Genomic DNA, 15,230 nt, shown 5'->3' with positions numbered 1-15,230 from the left:
TGAACGGTATCAGGTCAATTAGGTAGCAAATGACAAACAGCAAACTCATTAAAAACGAGTGCCATTTTAGCAGAGTTTCTTCTCTAACCTCATCAGTATCTGAATAATGTTAAATGACATCAGTGTTCTGCAGGACATTCTGGTTTGGTAAACACTGTAACCTCTGGCATAAAACACAAAATAGGCTTTGATGTCTGACAGTACAGCTTCTACAGATAATTGTTTTAGACAGCGATGCAGCAGCACACCAGTTAATACACTTGCCTCACAACCCTCTGACCCAAGTCCATTGTCAACTGATGCCTCAAACCAGTTTTCCAGTTATGAAGAACTTTTTATGATCCTGATAAGGTTTCTATGTGGGGCAGTTTCCTCCACCAGAATAACTCACTGGGAGATAATATACATGGCAGCTGATGATTCGTTTCCTTTTGGAAACTGTCTTACTAATGCAAAATAGCCCTCCTCCTAGCCCCATTCCCCACTACATGTCAGCAGTCAGCATGTTCCCAGTCCTTTGTCAGTATCATTTTTTAACTGATAATGAGAAACATACTCTGATTATGTTGTCAAATAAGTTGAGTTCAGATCTCTAGAAGCTATTGCTGAAACTGTACAATGCCCTGGTCAGTCGCCAGTGAGTACTGCATGAACCCTGGGCAGCATAAGGAATAATTTAATAATAAGCTCAGACCCTTTAGCCATCACAGAAGACACTATCAATTTATATAAGGGCGTGATCTTCCAGCCACGTTGCGCTAGAAAAGCAGCTCGCCGCGCGGTGCAGCGTGGCCAGTGAAAGCCGGGAGACCCCGCTCCTGGGATCTATCCGGCTCGCACGCCTCGCAAGATACTGTTTTTTTTATGTTTTTATTAAGGCTTTTATAACATCAAACACAACCAAAACTAAAAGGGAACAAACAAGAAATCTCATAACAAATAATTAGCCAACACTCTCGTGCCCCACCCTCCCTGCGGTTACCCTCCACCCACTTTGCCTCCTTTCTTAAACACAAAGTCCCTGCCCTTCCCCTATGCTGACTTAACTATCCTGGAAGAATTAGATCAACCGTTTCCATCTCCGGGCAAACCCATCCATAGACCCTCTCAAGGCAAACTTGATTTTTTCCAACCTCAGGAATTCCGCGAGGTCACTCACCCACACCTTCGGGTCTGGCAGCCCTGAGTCCCTCTATCCCAACAAGATCCATCTCCGGGCTAACAAAGAGGCAAAGACCAAAACGTCGGCCTCTCGCACCCTCTGGACTCCAGGTCTTCCCACACTCCAAAAATTGCTATTTCTGGACTCGGGACTACCATCATCTTCAGCACCTCAGACATCATGTCAACGAACCCCCGCAGCTTCGGACAGGCCCAAAACATGTGGAAATGGTCCGTGGGGCCCTCCGCGCACCGCCCACACCTATGCTCCACCCCCTCAAAAAACTGGCTCATTCTGGCCACTATCACAGGCACCCTGCGAACTATATATTGGATCAGGCTAAACCTAGCACATGAAGAGGATGAATTCACCCTTCTCAGAGCCTGCTCCCATAACTCAGCCTGCAGCACCCTCCCCAGATGTTCCTCCCACTTCTGCTTCACTTCTCCTATCGGAGCGCCTTCCCAGTCCATTAATTCTTTGGAGTAAATCTCCAACACCCTGCCCTCACCAACCCCTGCTTTCGACGTCAGGGGCCGGCAGGTTTCCTCACATGGTTTCCTCACATAGCCCCAAACCTATAAGTACCGGAACCCATTCCCGCTGGCCAGCTCATACTTCTCTACCAACCCCTCTGAGCTCGAAAAGCTGCCCCCCACAAACAGGTCTCCAAACCACTCAATCCCCGCCCTCTGTCACCCAGTGAACCCTGCATCCAGACCCCCGGAACAAACTTTGATTCCCACAAATCGGATCCCAAATCGAGGGCCTCTCCAGCCTCCGGTGCCGCCACCACTACCGGACTTGTGGACTTGCGACATTCAACGCAATCTCATGAGACGTTGCACAGGGAATCCACCCACAATTGGCGGGATCAGTTTTTGGCAAATCTACACATAGAGCGAGACAGTAAGCCTTACTCTAATGTGCAGATTCTCAAGGTAATTCAGGCTTTGGGAACCTCGGGCGAGCGCCTTTTGGTACTGGTCCCCACAAACAGGGACCAGACGGAACGGCACTCGTGGGAGGTTTCCAAGTGGATCTGAGGCCCCCAGCTGCATACCCTTTGGGCAGAGTGGTACCCTGGCACTGGTGCCACCAGGGCATCCTGGTGTTTTATGTCAAACATTATATGGTGCTGCATTCAAGTGAGTTTAGCTAGAAAGTCTCTTCATAGTAGGTGCAGGCCTGATGGGCCGAATTACCTCCTTCTGCACTGCAGGGATTCTATGGTTCTCTAGTACATTGAATTGCATTGGACATATGGCACAGAAACAGGCTAGTTAGTCCAACCAATCCATTACGGCAAATTTGTTCAACTTGAGACTTCTCCTGTTTTTCCTCATCTAAATCTATCGGTGCAACGTTCTAATCTAGTCTTAATCATGAGCTTGTCATGTATCCTCTTAAATGTATCCATTCTATTCACCTCAACCTCTCCCTTTGGTAGCAAGCTCGATTCTTTGGGTAAAAGTTTTAACATCTTTATTTCTTGGTGACTATTTTATGTTGATGGCTGCTAATTGTGTTCTTCCCAGAGATGGAAACACCAGGGGAGTGATTTTCCAGCCCCATTTTCAGGATACAGGAACGTCAGAAAGGGCAGAGAACTGAGAGACCCAAACTACTTTTTACACCAGTGGGATTTAGCCGCAATGCCTGACTGTCCACCCCCATGTTAGAGTCTCCACTCATGTCACTGGAGGTTCCTGGTTGGGTGGAGGGAGTTCTATCTTGGGGGAGGGGGATCCATGTCCATGGGGTGTTCATTCTTTCTGTTTTTATTTACATCAGGGAGCTTTTTTCAGAGACCTAAGTTGCTGCTGGGATGGGGTCAATCAGAGCCCTCCCCATCAGCACGATGCCATTGGTCCCACCCATTACTTTCATTTGGTAAATTATTATGACACCCTGGGCTACTGCGCGGTCAATTCCAGCCCCATTTGACCTAGAGTTGCAACATAGTTGAATTAACAAATAATTCTTAGAGGATGAGAAGGAGATCTCAGAGCATTCCCAGCTATCCATTTTTTACCTTGGCTACCTACCTTCCCTTCACTCCCCCACTTCCTATCCGTTTCAAAATGATGAGGACGGTGGAACAAAGGTTTAAATTTATGGATTACCTCATAATTGTCAGCCATAATTGCTGCCATAATTGCTGCCTATCCAGCAGTCTTCACCCTCTGGTCTTCAACATGGGTTCTTATCATAGAAGGTAGGGAATTCTTCAGCTCGCCTAAGAGAATGGCCTCTCTCAGAGCCTCATAGTTGCAGCTCCCAATGCCTGTATCCACCTATCAAAATTGTTCTGCTTAACCCTTTTTAATTTGGCGTACATCTGCCCCAGCTGTCTCCTTAAATTCCAAAACTTCTGCCAATGTACTTCAGGAACCAATTCATATGCACCCAGAATAGCCTATAATGAAATAATTATTAGCCATCCCCTCTGACAGGGAAGCATAAATTTCCTGTGCCCATCCGATCAATTTATTTTGCGTGAGTAATGTCCTCTTTTCTTTTGGCAACTCCATTTGGGTTCCTATTTTCTCAAAAACCCTAAAAATGGTTTCTAACTCCTTCTCTTCGAATTTTGGGCCTGTATAAATTTAAACATATCGCCACTGGCTTCCGTGCTACGATTAAGCTCCTCTCTAATTTCCAGTGCCTTAAACTGGAACTCTTTTGCTTTTTCCTTTTTCTAATTCCAACCTCTTCATTTCAGTTTCCATCTCCATTTATTTTTCCATTATTTTTAATTCCCTCTCATGCTTGAACTGCAACTGAATTCTCTCCAGCTCAATTTTCCACCAAAAAATGTCTTTATTGCAACACTACTTCATGGTTCTCCTGTGTCTCTTGCATCTCTTTCAAATTGAAAAGTTGAGTAATCGCTTCAGTTATCTCTATCTTCCTAGCTTTAGCTGCTACCTCTATTTTTAATTCACCTGCCAATTCGACTCGCTTGTCTTTTCGAAGCCCTTTTAAATTAACCTGAAGAAAACCCTTAACAGCTTCCAGAGCCATCCTGATATATCATTACGAATCTAGTGTCTCTTTTTACTTTAAATTGTAACCCAAACACCGCCGTCTGCCATTCCAAAGATCACGGGTTCCAAGCCCCCAAATTATGGTATGACACCCTGGGCTAGTGTGTGGTCAATTCCAGCCCCACTTGACTTGGAGTCGCAACACAATTGAATTAACAAATAATTCTTAGAAGAATGCCCTAAGTCTCTGGTCCTTAGCTGCCCAATAACTATAGTCATCAGGTTTGTAACTTTAAACTCAATTTGAATACAATTTCTGCACTGTAGGGATTTTATGATTCTATACTGTTTTTGCATAACACCTATAATGAAATATGCAGGAAATACTACTGGTTAACTATTATCTAATTCCAAATCTCCCACTTTAACTTGCCGCCCAACCTATATATGCGCGCACGCATACACACACACACACACACAGACACACACACACACACGCGCGCGACAGACAAACACGGAGGGGACGGGTATATAAAAATGATAAGTGAAAGATGAGAGTGTTTCTAAGCACACCTTTATTCAAAGTAAGCTTTCAGATCCAAGTCTCTGTTTGCAACCTGTGATGATGTCATTGTAGATTTATTCATTCAGGTTCTCTGTAGGTTCAGAAATAAATCAACTCCCAGCCTTTCTGGAGAGAGAGAGAGAGAGAAGATGCAGGTCCTTGTCATTGTGCTTTCAGGAGTCAACTGAGCTCCTTGGATCTCTGAAAACCATTCCACTCATGTTGGACCCAATCACTACATGTTACCAGACAGAATACGGCCTTTTGGTCAATTCATTGGCCTCCAGCCAATCAGTCGAACCGAGTCCCACCCCATCTCTCTGGTGCCGAAATGCCTGACGTCTGCTGTTCAAAACTAGCAGAGTGTTCTCTCCTGTAACTACTGAATTCCTCACTTCTCTGCTGCTTGACTTAAAGATACATGTCCATTAATTATCCCTGGATCAAAAATTATAACGGCAAAATAAAAGAAAGGGGAAATAAGGGAATCAGCAGGAAGGACTCTTTTTTTTAAAAAGTGTCAAAGAATATGTTGGGAAAAGCCAAAAGTGCCGCCGGTGGGCTACAATCCACTTTTGCTGCCCAAGCTGACAATTTGGCAAAAAATGGCAAAATTCTGCCCATTATCTCTGTATCCACTCGCTAAAACCTTTCATAATTTGATAGATCTCTATTAGGTCACCCCTCAGCCTTTTTTACCAAGAGACAAGAGACCCTTTTGTCCATCTTTTACTGATACATATACCCTGGCATTTCTCCCACCATCCTTGTAAATCATCTCTGCACCCGCTCCAATATTTTGATATGCTTTTTTATAATGTGGCAACCAGAGATACATGCAGTACTCTTAAGTATGGTCTAATCAAGGTTCAGTACAGGTTTAGCATAACTTCGCTGAGTTTCAATTCTGCCCCTCAGAAAAAAACCTTGCTTGGTTTCCTTTTTTTACAACTTGCTAACTTGTGGCACAACTTTTAGTGATTGGTGCATTTGTACTTTAGCATGTCTTTGTTTGTCTACCCCACCTAGACTTATAACTTTCAAGTAATAAATCACCCCCCCCCCCATTCTTCTTCCTACCAAAATGTACTACCTCACATTTATCATTGTCATTTGCCAATTATTTACCTGTTCTGCAACTTTATTACTGTCCTCCTGTAATTCGTTGCAGTCCTCCTCACTATTTACTATCCCCCACCCCTCACACTCCCTCCGCAAAAAATTGATTTAATCGGCAAATTTAGAAAGTGTGTTGTTGATTCCAAAGTCCAGATCCTTATGGAACACCATTATACACGCTTCTTACCACTGTGACTAGCTACCTTTTACACCCACTGTCAGTACAGTGTTCAGACTGGCCAAAACATGGAATGAACTTTGAATTTCACTATGGTACCAGCATACCCAATGCAAAGGTATTCTGAGAAAGGAGGTGGGAACAATTGTAGATTTCAAGGGAACCCATAATAGTATAAGAAAAATAAAATGTACGTCCATAAGGTAATCACCCTCAAGACCTGTATTATGAAACTCTTCTCAATCAATGATAGTTACTAGCTTGCACCTTAATTCTAAAGTGTACGCCAAAGTGAACACACGAACAATAAAAAGGAAAGATCATTAAAACATACTTCAAAGATCTTTTACATGCAGTGTGACAAAAATCATGTCCCAATTCTTTATTGCAAATGCAATGTTTTTGTACCTGGAAATAATTTATGTAGAAATGAATTTATGAGACAAATCTTGATTTACAGGTACAATGATAAATTGATCATGGAGATTGATGAGGAAATCATCTCCCACAGTAATGAAAGCAGATAAATGATTTCAGCAGGAAAAACATTTACTGAAGTCTGGACAATTGATCTCCTTTGATAAATGTGAAGTTGTGTAGACTTAGAAGCAGTTAAAATCAGTTTCAATTGGAATATAAACAGTAGTTTACTCAATCAAGTGCATTGTCCAATTTCAGATACTGCAACTGAATAGCATTTCTGTACTAATTAACCATGAGGGTTGACTGTTTGCACACACATTTTTATTTTGCTAAACTTTTGGAAACTACAAACATCAGAATTTTGTGATGAGCAAGAAATAAATGTTTATTCTTTTTTTGTTCAAAATATTTTATATTAATGCATATATGCCTGCACTGACATATCATTAAATATCAGTTTTTCCCTTTTATCTACTGTTTACATAAAGAAAATCATTCAGGTTTATTATAAAATCTCTGTCATGCTTCAATGTAATTGCTTCAATGATGCAAGATAGTGACCCTTTCCCACAAGTGATTTCTCAATGTGACTTTCCTTATTCCCAGAATACACGCTGAGTTCATCAGTACAACTCCACATCAAGATCATAAAGAAATATGACATAGATTGTCTCATCAACCTAGTTATGCTTTACAGTCATGTCACAGTGACATTGCATCATATTTATAAATAAGAAAAGTAAAATCATATTGCATACAAATACAAGAGACCATAACTTGCTTAAACTATGCATCCATCTTAAGTGTTGAACAAAGTGCTGAATTTTCCTAAACTGCCGTTAATACCGTTCTCTAATCCACCAGTTGAATAAGCATTTCAGTCTGTATTCCTACTAGGTATTTTTATTCTGCCCAATAGTTTCTCATCTCCCCGTTTCCCCTCCCACACACCAAAAACACAGCTAATCTGACACGTTGTTTGGAAATTGACTGAGGCAAGCAAGTCTGAATAATAACCAAATCACAATGAGGAGAATGATTTGCAGCATTTTGCATCTGAATATTCTGATATAAGTAAATTTATAACTAATGTATTGTCAAAATATAAAGCATCTAACTTATTTTACTGTTTTATATTTGAACGGTACAACAATCACCGAGAAACTTTAATCTGAAATCAGCTCATAAACTCCTGGTGAAACTCAATTATGATTTCCTCGCCACTATATGATAAAAGAAGCAGTCAAGCCTCCCTTTTCATTGAAATTTATTGTCCCTCCAGTATTTGGATGGTTAACTCACGATAGAAGTCTCCTGATTCCCACCCCTTTATTTGTGTCATTGATTATCTTCAGCTTGTACTATTGCACAATAATTCTGGAGGAAAAATCTACGCCGATTATATATGAAATATATATGGAACCAATTTATTGGTTAATAAGATTTATTTGACAATGGCTAGCTCATCCCAGAATGTTAATTAGTTGTCTATACTTTGTGCAGATGTTTTTGACTGCAAATATAGTAACATGAATTTGCTAACTTCATTTTTCTCGTTGCCCATCTCTACCCTCTCCTCCCCATAATAGCACTAAAATTCTCCAGTATAACTATATAATTTGGCTGCCTCCAATTATTGATACTAATGCAGGAAACCTATCTCTTCACCTCGCGCCGTCCCACCATCTCCTCCTCCCAGTTTTAGATGTGGATTGAATATAGCTAAATATTAAAAGTCACTTTGCCATTCCCTGTCTGTGCTCATGGTTAGCCTGCGAAAGATGGTTCTCGTTAATATTTAGTGTTGAGTATTATATCTATATTCATCCTCATACTGATAATCTTATAGGTCACTAAACATTTGTATACAGTTATTAAGTGGAGAAATGTATTGCTTTATTGTCATCTAAAAATGAACTGAGCCACGAATGATGGATTAAGAAAATAATTACAGTTTTTTATGAATTTAGATTAGAAATGATTTTGACAAGCAAATAGTACATCCGCTTTGCTTGGACAGTAGTTAGAGGCAAAATGATGTCTTTTACTAGACTAATATACCTATATAGTACTAGCTAGCTTGACAAGGCTGAGACAAATAAAAACTATTTTACATCCTCAAAAGGCAATTGATCGCACATTTTATCGTCATTTATGTAACTGCAGCAGTACTTGCAATTATATTAACGGTGTGATGCGATACTGTCGTATGTGTGCACAAAAGTAAATGTATTTAATTTATTGTCAGATAATTAATTTAATGATTGCATTTATGAAAGTGGACCTTAAGGTAGAATAAAATGTAGAGTACAGGAAGTACATTGAAGAATTTCTGTAAATTGCTTTGATTTGAGGGAACAGCTGAGTTTGTCTCTTCCTATTATTAATGAATAATTTTCATTTGCATGCACAGTTATGGCACTTGCCTCATTTTTGCACAAAGAAGACTGTTCAATTAGCCAACACAAAAGCAAATACTGTGGATGTTGGAAATGTAAAAACTGCTGGAAATACTCAGCAGGTTCGGGAGCATCTGTGGAAAGAAATAGAGTTAACATTTCAGGTTGATGATGAGGGAAGTAGTGATTTCATGTCTAGTTGTCTTGATTTTCCGATTGGAATCTTCCACTTGGTTTAATTGTAGAGTTCTGATGCTGGAATTCCAAAATAATTGTGGAATAAAATAAACAAATGTTAAAGTTTCTGCTCACTGTACTTCGGCAAGTCCCGATTTGATGAAGCAGTACTGCAGTTAAATTCTTACTGTAAAATTTACCTCAGGAGTACCAAACAAAATAGAAAGTACAGTTATACCTGTATTATACATAGATTCTAAAAGAGTGCGCAAAGTTCACAAGTTATCAAGGAGGCAGGGTGGCACATTGATTAGCACTGCAGCCTCACAGCTCCAGGGTCCCAGGTTCAATTCCAGCCTTGGGTGACTATGTGGAGTTTGCACGTTCTCCCCGTGTCTGCGTGGGTTTCCTCCGGGCGCACCGGTTTCCTCCCACAGTCCACAGATGTGCAGATTAGGTGTCTTGGCAATGATAAATTGCCCGTTAGTGTCCAAAAGGTTAGGTGGGGTTACTGGGTTGCAGGATAAAGTGGAGGCTTGGGCTGAAGTAGGGTGCTCTGTCCAAGGCCTGGTGCAGACCCGACGGGCCGAATGGCCGCCTACTGCACTGTATATTCTATGATCAGAGATAATGTTGAAAATAATCATGAACAATTAATCAATAGGTTGCAACAGTTGTAATTTGTTATCTGTAAATCAATGGTTAACTTTGGCATATTGTCAAGAAATCAAATGAAATATATCTTTTAAAAGGTAAAAGCAAAAGTTAAGGTAAAATTATCACTAAAAGGGATATAGGACAGATTTCTCTCAAACTGTAAAAGTGACATTCACTTTAAATTGTTTAATTGTACCTCATGTATAGTAAAGTAAGATTCATTGTACTTCTTGAACTAGCATTAGTTTTTAAAATCTCATTTACGGTAAGAAATCACAGGCTTGCCGTATAAGGAATTCTTTTTTGAATTTGTATCATTTTAATGATGGCATATTAGTAAATAATGTGAAAAGCCAGTCAGTGGCGTGTGGGAGGGAAGCACTCTTCTTCCAATGGTTCATAATATGCAGCTGAATAAAAACATTCTGCCCGCCATGAGATAATGTGATCATGAACCCTTAACTCGGCATGAAACACGCATAGACTGCTCGTCTTGCCACCATGGTGTAAAAAGTGGATTACTATGTTCCAGCAAAACTAGTCAGTGATACGGAACGATTTTCTGCAGATTTCTTTCTCATGAGAAATTCTGAACCTGGGTCATGAGTTTGTTTATTTGCTTAGCTAAAAAATATTGTTTGCATCCAAAGTATAACTCAGCTTGCAGGTGTCTTGGGCTATTTATTATGAACATGAGACACTGATTTAACTACCGCGTTATGTCCAGTGAGGATTCAGGCACGCCGGTTAAATAGCGCGAAAGGCCAAAATCAAGATTCTCACCTGGCGTGAAGCAGTTTGCTATCTAACTGGCCCGCTCCCGATGGTGAGTTCTGGATCTCACCCAAATATGGCAAGCATGTCATTAACCCAAATTTTCATTAATTTCCATCCCACGAGCGAGATTGAAGTCAAACGTAACGGCCTCCCAGGAATTAACCAGCTCCCCAGTTAGAAATCACGCGGGCGTTGTTTTGTGCTTCTTTTTAAAAACGTGAAGCTGGCGCAATGGCTGTTATGGGGAACTGAGGATGTGAGTAGCTATTTCCATTTTCCAGAATGCAGCTCAAGGCCACTGGAGCTGTTGCCTAGTGCTCGGGGTGCGGCACCCCCTTAGGGTTGGGCTTGGTCGTGGGGGCGCTGAAGCGTTCCAGGTTGAGAGTCCTCCCTGGGACGGGTGGGAGGGCAGGGCTTTCGGCAGGGCGGGGCAACTACAGCTGTTGCCTGTCTGTCCTACCAAACACTTCCTCCCTCCCCCCCGCAAGCCTGTCCACCATCTACAAGGCACAAGTCAGGAGTGTAATGGAATACTGTCCACTTGCCTAGATGAGTGCAGCTCCAACAAAACTCAAGAAGAAAGCAGCCCGCTTGATTGCTCCTCCTACCATGAACATTCAAATCCTCTACCTCCAACGATCATTGGCAGCCATGTGTACCATCTACAAGATGCTCTGCAGTAACTCGCCAAGGTTTCTTAGACAGCACCTTCCAAACTTACGACCACTACCATCTAGAAGGGCAAACTTCTGATACCTGGGAACCCCACCACCAAGTCGCTCACCACCCTGACGTGGAAATATATCGCCGTTCCTTCACTGTCGCTGGGGCAAAATCCTGGAACTCCTTCCCTAACAGCACAGTGGGTGTACCTACGCCTGAAGGTCTGCAACGGTTCAAGAAGGCAACTCACCACCACCTTCTGAAGGGCAACTAGGGATGGGCAATAAATCCTGGCCTAACCAGTGACATCCACATTCCGTAAATTAATTTAAAAAAGGATTTGATTCCAATGAGATTGGGCCATGTGGGAGGGTCTGCACAATGGCTCATGGACAGAGAATGACGCTGATGCATGTGACAACCATCAAATAACACTGAACTGATTATTTGTGTGACAAAGTTCTTGACCTCATGAAACATTCTCAGGCTTACCCTCCGTTTCTGTTGCGAACTTTGCGAGGGGTGATGCCATGTGTTTGGTTTCAGTTGAGGTCCTGGCTGATGTCGCCAGTGCGGAGGTTGGAGACCGAGGCAGAGACCCGATATAATGAGGCCCATGTTCCCATCCATGCTGTGATCCTCTCTCTTTTTGATCTTTAGTGGTGCTCCTTAGTTTATAACAAAGCCTGACTCCTGACTTTCTGCTGACAGCACGCTTACACCCATTCCCCCCCTACTCTCCAGTGTCCACTCAGTGATCCTCTCTCTTCTTGATCTTTAGTGATCTGCTGCTAAGTCTTGGTGTGTCCCCAGGATGCACAGTAGAGGTGAAGGCAGCCTGCTGCTTTCCATGCCCTGTGACCTTTGATGCCCTTAGCGGGCATCCTCTCGAGGGCCTGGAGCCAAGAGCCCTGGCCGAATTACCAGTGTCACCTGCGTCGCTGTGGCATCCTGTTCTGCCCGCTGCCCTTGAGATGCGCTGGTGGTGGGGGAGGGGGGGATTTGAAAGAACTGGAGACCATTGTTGGCTCCTTGGTGGCATTCCCCAGGTTAGCCTCCAGCGCTTCCTCCTCCCTGATGGTGCCTGTAGGGCCCTGGGGGTCTCCAAGGTTCAGAGGGGCAGCTGGAGTGAGCTCCAGAGGCTACTGCATCATCTGGCTCTGCCAATTCTGGCACCTCCCTTTTCTCTGCACCATGTTGCCGACACTCTCGGCGATGCTCCTCAGTGACTGGGCCATGCACTACCCTGACAATGTCTACCTGCATTTGGGACACGTCCCTCAATGACTGGGGCATGCTCTGCAGCGCCTCGGCAATGTCCACCTGGGTATGGGGCATGTCTCTCAGCGACTGGGACATGATGTTGAGACCCTCGGCCATAGTTGTCATTGACTGAGCCATACCTTGGGCATCATCACTCAGGATGCTGCAGGCTGTCCTCTGCAGTCGCCACCCTAGCAGTGTTAGCCTCGGTGCGACGCATTGTCTTTTTAAAAATAATTTTTATTCAAATTTTCACATTTTCACAAAAAAGAAAACAGTAACAGGAAATACTAAGAACAAAAAGAACAACCCCCCCCCCCCCCCCCAATATACAAAAGAGAAACAATAAATAAATAAACGGTGCAACACATTGTCAGCATCATCTCCTGCGTCCGTAATCTTTGGGACTCCTCCAATCGGCTATGCACTAGAATGTTGCTGACATCCCCTCCCAAATCTCACTGCTATGATCTCGCATCTGTATCAGCTCTGGGATAACCTTGCCCTCGCCATCTGACTGGGACTAAGCAGAGTCCTGGGTTTAGGCAGACCTCAGCTCTTGGATGTTCCTGCCTCTACCTGATGTGCATCAGCAACTGTGTGGTCCTCAGCAGATTGTGCCTCAGAAACCTGTCCACTAGTGTCGCCCAGTGAGGTACGTGTCTCTGCACTGGTGGAAGGTGGGGGTGATAGCTGTGACGCCTAAATGGTGGTCTCCTCGGAGCTCTCCTCCGAGATGGTCTCTTGGGTGGCAGGAGGGTGAGGGGACGACTTTGGATGGCCTGGTCCCATCGGATGGAGATTATGCGATAGAATGGACATGTGGTCCGTGAGAGGGAAGGATCATTTGTCTGACATGAACAGCTCACTTGAGACAGGTCATCTGGGTTAAGGGGCAGTGGTTTCTCACCTCTGCAGCGCAGGGCAACCTCGCTGTCAGTGACAGCTCTCTTCTCGGTTAACCAGGGGCCAGTTTCTCATAGTGGATGAGGTCTCAGATCTCTGGTACTCCACCCCCGTCTTGGCCCTTTTCCACTTAATATGGGTTATGTTCTCCTGCAGAGAACTGCATGCTTGATGGATCTGAGGGGTCTACAACAGGTGGCATGAGTGGGCACCACAGCTGGAAAGGGTTGTGCTGGCGGATGCCAAGGGGTGCAGAAGAACGAGCAAAGAAATTGGCTGCAGGGTGGGTGAGAGATGTCAGCCAGTGATTTGCGGATGGGGTTGGGAATTTGAGGGGTGGTAAGCGGAATAGATGGCAGGAGAGAGGTGGTAACTTACCTTGCAGCTCGCTGGAGATCGTTGGTCTTCTTCCGACATTGGACGCTCGTCTTCCTGGTCATGCTGCCCGCACTTACAGCTGCTGCCTCTTCCTTCCAGACGGTATTGGTGACCCTGCTATTGTCCTCCGACCCCCTTGGGGGAACAGGATGTCTCTTCCCGCTTCCCCAGCGTCAAGAAGCCTGGCCAAGTCGAATTGCCAAAGCGAGGAGCAGGTCTGCGCGCTGCCATGCTTGTGTGTTGATTAGGAGTGAGTGGTGAGGGAGCGTTTAAAAGCAGCTCCCCCCTTATTATCGGCGAGACGCTGAGGCACGAGTCTAGCGAATCAGGCGGCAAGACAGCCAGTGAAACTCTCATGGGGACTTATTTTCGGCACTACGTGTCGTTAAATATAGGCCACGAGCTTGCCAACGTGGCTGTTGAGAAACACCCTGCCAAATACGCCCAAAATCACACCGAGAAATGTTTCCATCGCGGTCATTAATTTATCAGTATTTTTCCTGACCTCTACGCATCTCCCACCAAGCAATGTTAGCTCCACCACCTGTTACGCTAAATTACATTAAAAACTAAGAAGATATGTAGTTGCATATAGTTTTCTTTCCTCACCACTATTTTGTGACAGGAAAGGGTCAGATCTGAACTAAGCATTATTTTGAGATCAGCTAGAATTTGTTTCATTAACTCAATTAGTTTTAATTAAATTCAGTTGGGTTTTTCAAAGTTGTAGGTTTGGAAAATTAACTTCAAATGTTCCAATGCCTTGAATAGGTATTGTCTAGACGTATGGGTGGGATTTTCCCGCCCCTGAAGCATTTTTCCAGCGGCGGAGGCAGCTCACCATTGCCCGCTGGAGGAATCTTCCGGCCCCGCCAGTGCCTTCGCCATTTTTAGTCCATCCCGCATGGGGGCCGCCTTCAGCAGGACAGCAAGATCCAGCCAGCGGGATGGGCCAGAAAATCCCGCCCTATAATTCTGTTGTTCTTTACATTGGGGCTCAGTCCGTATATTTTTGCGGCAACAGAAATTTCAGATTTTTCTGATGCCAGTCAAAACAAGATAATCCGATTGAGCTGATTCTGTTGAAATATATAAAACCTGATAGACAATAGCTCCCAGGCAGTTGGAATTTTTGTCTTGCTAGCTGGTTTCTTTTGAAATAAATTTGTTACATTGAGATTTTGTATATTTCTTCCAAACATGCAAAATAAGGAATTAAGAATTGTTTGTAACATAAAGCAAATGAGGTAGCAGTAAAAAAAAATTACAGGTTCACTGTAGTCAAATCCTTTGGCTCTACAAGCATATTATATCTTGGTTGACTGCTGCCCTTTTCGTTACTAGGATAAATATTCACCTCCATAGGTGGGATATAGACTCTCTACTGAAGATCACTGTATCTATGGCTTTGACAGCTCAACATTCATCATGGACTCTTCTAAGTAATTTGTTCTCCTTTTCCAGATTAACACTCCTGGGCCTGGCAGTAATGACAGACTTGTCCACTTTTCCCAGGACCCCCAGAACCAAGAGTGAGTATCATTTACATTAATAATTCCTCATCATTACCAAT

The 15,230-nt window shown here is 43.5% G+C and overlaps 1 protein-coding gene across 2 annotated transcripts in view; it reads left to right on the top strand.

Annotated features, from left to right (window-relative positions):
* Positions 1-15,230, top strand: part of LOC119973540 (G patch domain-containing protein 2-like) — a 321,685-nt gene that overhangs the window by 209,977 nt on the left and 96,478 nt on the right. For both annotated transcript variants that reach the window (XM_038811829.1, XM_038811837.1), the window contains exon 6: positions 15,122-15,189. In XM_038811829.1, coding sequence (XP_038667757.1) covers positions 15,122-15,189 — 68 coding nt within the window. The remainder of the gene's footprint in view (positions 1-15,121; positions 15,190-15,230) is intronic.

The sequence above is a fragment of the Scyliorhinus canicula genome, chromosome 1, assembly GCF_902713615.1.
Source record: "Scyliorhinus canicula chromosome 1, sScyCan1.1, whole genome shotgun sequence".
Lineage (NCBI taxonomy): Eukaryota > Metazoa > Chordata > Chondrichthyes > Carcharhiniformes > Scyliorhinidae > Scyliorhinus > Scyliorhinus canicula.
Note: the sequence above shows the minus strand (reverse complement) of the source record. Positions and strands in the feature narration are given on the sequence as shown.